Source organism: Carassius auratus, chromosome 1 (genome assembly GCF_003368295.1).
Source record: "Carassius auratus strain Wakin chromosome 1, ASM336829v1, whole genome shotgun sequence".
NCBI lineage: Eukaryota > Metazoa > Chordata > Actinopteri > Cypriniformes > Cyprinidae > Carassius > Carassius auratus.
Genome location: NC_039243.1, coordinates 23,868,556 through 23,874,555, shown reverse-complemented (window position 1 = coordinate 23,874,555; position 6,000 = coordinate 23,868,556). Strand labels below are relative to the sequence as shown.

The window sequence follows — 6,000 nt, the reverse complement described above, 5'->3', positions numbered from 1 at the left end:
CCATCTGGGACTCCAGCCACTGCCGGACAGGAGATTTACAGGTACAATGACACCACTGATTACTTTCGGATGCCGAGGAGAAACGGACACGGTTTGTTTTTCTCCCGTTTCCATCTTTAAGACTTGTACTGAGTACTGAGCATGGTAAGTACCTGGGCTTACATTTGGGTCTCTGTCCCCGAGTACTGGCACCGGGGTTCACTTATGGACACACACGTGCTAACTTGGCTAACAGGATAAAGCTCAAGATGATAAATAATATACGCAGACTGATGGGAAAAACATACTGTAGCTTCATCAACGAGAAATGCAGAGACATTGTAATGACCCCAGAAACCACACTTGCTCTTGGAGGCATTTGACTTGTTTTGACAAATTTGTGAGTCTTCCTGTGTTTTCTGGGGAGACCAAATCATGGACATGCAGAGTTTAGCCAAACCCAATACAGTCTGAAAACAAATGCTAGGGTTCGACTGACCTCACATTGGACTTAATGGCTAAATAGCTTTGTATATATGTCTTCCGACAGATGAATTCTCTCCTTTTTCATTTACCAACAAGAGTCCCCAAATCCATTAAGCTTAGGCAAAATCCATTAAATCAGGTAAAAAAAAAACATAAATGTGGACTAGATTGAAGTAATTCTCCTTCACCTGAAACATATTAAATTTCATACACGACACAGAAATCATACTAAAGACATTTGTGTAATATAAGCTGTGAGGAACTCTTTGATGATTGTGACAGCCCTACGCAAACAATGCCTGTCTGTCTGCCTGCTATGCATCCTCAAAAGGACATGAAGTGTCTCATATACATTTGACACAAAGAATGGGTTATGTGACAAACCAGATGGGCCTTTCCGTACGACCCGACATTGTGGTTTCTCAAAGACTTCAGATTTGCTTGATCGCTCCACCCAGGGCCTACTTGCTGGCAACTGGGAGGCGACTCACTCTCATTCGTCTTCTCACAAGTTTGGGTGAAAAGGTTTTGGGAAGCTTTGTAAGATTGATGATCCATGGCCAATTACTGGCTTAGCCCTTGAGTCTCACAAAGAAAGCACGTAAACACATAGGACAAAGACGTAGGGGCTGGGAATACTGTACCTGTGGCTCCACAATATTATTTACTCCAGAATAAGTGTTTTCTCTAGAAATTTGCCTGGAATGCATAACTCTCAAATTAAATAAAAATATTCTTCAAAGCGCATATACAAAAAATGCGTTAATAACTGACATTAATAAAATGGACCAAAAATTATTTACAATTTTTTGTGTTTTGCACACACAAAAATAAATCCGTATAAATGTAAATTGTCGTGAAGGTGAGCAAATGGCAAACTTTATTTTTGGATTAACTATTCCTTTAACACTCCCTCTTTTTATCTATGGATGTTTCTCTTAAAATAATCTCATTCCACAGCCTGACCCTGTTATTTCTGGATGTTGCCATCCCGAGTGAAGAAAGGAGGGGCTGGCACATTTGACGCCCCGTGGTTGACGAGCACCAGGACGCCAGGCGAAATCTTGTTAGACAAACTCTGACAACAAGACACTGCCCAAGAAAATCAATTACAAACACAGCTTCGGCATCTGTTTCTGTTCTCAGTTTTGTGGGGCCGTCTGTCTTGGATCCCGGTTTTATCCTCCCTCTTTTTGGGCAGCTTCCACGGCGGTTCAAACGGTCATCCCTGAAGGATTGGTGAGAGTTTTTAAACCCAAAGTGACAGAGTGTGTAAATCATGAATAGGTGAGAAAGAGTGATGACAGGTCATGGCACCCGCTTCTTATTGGGATGAGCAGTTCAGGGGAGCAGTTGGGGTGTTTTTCATTACTTCTGCTTTGCCCGGCCTCCTGTTCCCAACAAGAAAACAATCATAAAAATGACTTTGACTGGTTAAAAAGGGGTGCAGACAAGTTTGCACAGAGGGGTTATGGGTTAAAGTCCTCTAATGGCCCTTTAGGGCTCGGGTTACACAACTTGGGGCCCATGGTTACTTGCAATTGTTTTAGCATGCCACCATTCGTTCCACCATTAAATACCAAGTCCTGTGCTGACTAACAAAAAAGAGTGAGTTTAGTTCAAAACTACATAACTCAAATTTTTAAGTAACCCAGGGAAGGCCTACGTAATTTTTATCTACAGTAATTGTTCCCAAATATTTCAAACTCATATGAACAAATATGATGCATATCAAGTCTGACATCAATGATATCATTTTTTTTTCTTGTGCCTCATCATTGCTGCAACATTTCTTGACAATACAGTATTTGTGTCAACGTGACTACTTTTCTATGTATGTAATGTATAGCCTATTTTATCACGGTTTATGCAGGGCTGTATGTTAGCTAAAACTGAAACATTTAAAATCTATTTTGTTTAATCATTTAATAAATACGGCTAAAATAAAATAAAATCTGAATACAAGATAAAAAAAAAACTCTATAGTAAAACGTAAGTAACTGAAATAATATATATATATATATATATATATATATATATATATATATATATATATATATATATATATATATATATATATATATTGCCTTATGTATATATATAATAAAATAAGATACATTTTGTGAGTATGGAAAAAATGACTTTTTTTATGTTGTTTTGCATTACACAAAACCATAAATGTTTGGAAGAGTTTGGAAGACCATAATGTAAAAGTTATTAATGTAAAAAATAATAATGTATTGAACTTTACAAATCAAATAAAGGGAAAATAAGTAATGTGTCAATATACATATACATACACAAGTCGCTTTTACAAATAAAATCTTGAGCACTATTTTGCATCATATTGTTTATCTGTTCCATCAATGCATGACCCCGACAAAAGCCCTTCAGTACATTTCAGTCACAGTCCCTTTGTTCATCCGTCTTCTTTTCTTTCTCCTTGTCCTGAAAGAATGCTTACAGTCTATCTCAAGATGTTACATTCTGACATGATGAAAGACCACCACAGTGGATGAGACCTCTGTCTGTGTGTTCTGAAAAGTGTCGTGTGTTTTAAGTAGATCCATCCGATCAGGATGCATTGTTATGAAGCCCTTCAGGCCAGCTGCCTCTGCAGGTTGGTCAAAGCTGGAAACCTTGTGCTGAACAGGATGTGGAGGCATGTCTAGCTTTATGACCTCTCTAGATCTATAGTCTTTACCATATGGAGCATCTAATTCAGTTATCACACACCTCTATATAACAATAGTTATTGTATCTGTTCTGAAGGCTGAGGGCAGCAGAGAAGTCTAGAACAACAAATGGTGTATGCATTCTTGATTAGCATCCTTGTTTACAAATGACACTTGAGGACTTAGTGAGAACCATGTTTACCATATTGTCTTTGCGAAGGCAATTCAGTCAACTCAAGTTAAACGCATTCTACAGTCTCTTCTTATAAACAAATATATATTGCCGATAATGTGCAAGTGTCCCATCAGATTTTACACTATGCACATTATTATAATAAACAAACAATTTCCTGATCTTATTTTCTCATTCTCATTTTTCTGTTCAGTGCATTGTCAACAAGCACACAAATGATGTTATTCTTGGGGAATCAGATTATATGAATTGCTGCAAATTGGGGAGCAAAACAACAATGAACCCGGCTGAACTGAGGCTTTTCTGTACTTCGTCATAAGGTAAAATACGTTTAGCACAGCAATATTTCACTGATATTTTTGAATGCTGTATTACTTATTTATAATAAAAAGCTTTTCTTTTATTATTTTTATATATTATTATGAGCTATCAGTGAATAATTTAGACTTATTTTAGGTAATTTTAAAGTTATTTCAGTAAAGACATGCAAGGCATGACTTTTGAACAATTCAATCATTACTGCACAACAACTGTAAAAATGCAACAAAAATAAAACAACAACAACAAAAACATTTTTTTTTTGTCCATATCCAGCCATAAAATTCATTTGTCTGTCACTTGTTATAAATGCTAACAACTACAAATTAAACATCAAATAATTTTTTTAGGACACTGCTTTAAATAGGTAAATGCATGTATTTTATTTATATACATGCACAAGATCTCAAAACACACACACACACACACAAAGAGTCTATACTATTGTAAAGTGCTGCAGGCTCATTTAGTCTTTTCTTGTTGTGTGATTTCAAGTCAGACAAATCCTACTAACACAATAGCATGCACCTCAAATCAAACAGCTCTCAACAAAAGTTCACAAGGTCAAAGCTGCAATCTTGTCTTGTTGCACAATTCCTGTCTGTGGGAGCTGAATAGAGCTCATGATCTGTGGCTGTTAGAACATACCGCTGGGCATTGCTGACATTTATCAGGGTTGCATTTGGATAGGGGGTGAGATTAGATCATTTAATCTGCTAGGAGAGGATGGGAGTGCTGGCCATAATGAATAGGATGAATCAGGGAAATGGGTTTGGATGGCAGGTTTCAACCATCAGACCTTTAATACTGGGGGAAGATATGCAGCATCATAAGGAATGTCTATTCATCTTAGGAGATCTTTAATAGATAGCATGAACAGTATCTCACAAAGTAGGCTGAATCATCAATTTGTAAGTTACAAACACTGTAACGGTATTAGGAACTTATGAATCACATACAAAACATGCAATAAGATGGAAGACAATTGCAGGTCTAGGTAAGTATATCTATTTTATTTAATATTTTGATTTAAAGAAAATTTGATTTAAAAAAAAAAAAAAAAAAAAAGTTGTTTCTGGAACTCAGAAGAGTCTTGACTAAAATAAAGCTTTTGAACATTTCCATCGTTATTGCAGAATAAGTTAAGAATTAAAAAGATAATAGAATAAGAATCTATCAAATCAGACAAGGCCACAGGTGCTGGCAAATAACTTATAATAATTCTCACACTACTGTTGTTCACATGTCTAACACGTTTTTCAATGCGTTCATTTATATCTTTCCTTCATTGGGTTTGTTGTTTATTGTTAATAACAGTTCAGATAGTTTCATAGGATTTTCAAATGTCTATAACTTAAGATTCGTGCTGTACTTTGTTACAACAGCCAGCAGGAAACACGTCACAGGAAACACTTCGCTTCCGAGCGAGGTCAAGATGGCGCGCTGCAACATGTGAAGGGGACTCACCGGCAGCCGGTCATTCGCTTGAAGAACATGTACAAAACACCATGTAGCAGACTGTCGGGAGTCTGGAAATGCCTTCCGCGCTATGGTATTACTAATTATACTATGTTAATGAAGCGTATGTGAGCTTTCGCTTTTTCCGGGGTGGTATTTTAAGATAATGCTAGTCGGTTAGCCTAGCCACTGAATTGCTACTGCAGCAGTATGACCTTAAAATATCAACAGTTACATGACATGGACCTGTTCTTCAGAGTGGTCCCAGTAACTACTTGTACACATTTTGCTTTCGGCAAATCATCATTTTACTTGCAATGCACATTATTTGACATATATAAAAGCTTTGTGATTGTGTACAGAGATATAGAATATTACGTATAATTGAAATATATTTATATAGTGTGCGCGCGCGCGTGTGTGTGTGAGTGTGTGTGTCTGTATATATATATATATATATATATATATATATATATATATATATATATATATATATATATATATTATAATTGAAAAACTGCTGTATTGTGTCCGTCATCATGAGTACTGCAGGTGTCAGATTTGATTTGAAGCCATGTGTTGTTTGGCATGACGTCACAGGGAGGTTGTCAGTTCTCTTTCTAGGTTAAGTAAATTTAGTTGATTTGACAAAGTGATACACTTCAGTGACCATGGAATTGATACAGATAATGCAACATCCTATGTATTTGATAATTTCAATAGGAACGTTTCACGTTTATGAAGTTAAATGGTCTAACTTCATATTTTTCTCACTTTAAAAATTACTCCAAAAGGTATTGTTGTACACAGGTAAAGGTAAAAAGCCAATTAGAGCTTAAAACATTGTTAGCAAATATGATATTTTCGCATGAAGTGGCAATACATTTTCGT

General features: G+C 36.2%; 1 protein-coding gene across 1 annotated transcript in view; it reads left to right on the top strand.

Annotated features, from left to right (window-relative positions):
• Positions 1–5,071: 5,071 nt before the first annotated feature.
• LOC113104720 (protoheme IX farnesyltransferase, mitochondrial-like) overlaps positions 5,072–6,000 on the top strand; it is a 40,823-nt gene continuing 39,894 nt past the window's right edge. Inside the window, exon 1 of the mRNA XM_026266130.1 lies at positions 5,072–5,203. Within this exon, the coding sequence (XP_026121915.1) occupies positions 5,146–5,203 (58 nt within the window). The 5' untranslated portion in view covers positions 5,072–5,145. The remainder of the gene's footprint in view (positions 5,204–6,000) is intronic.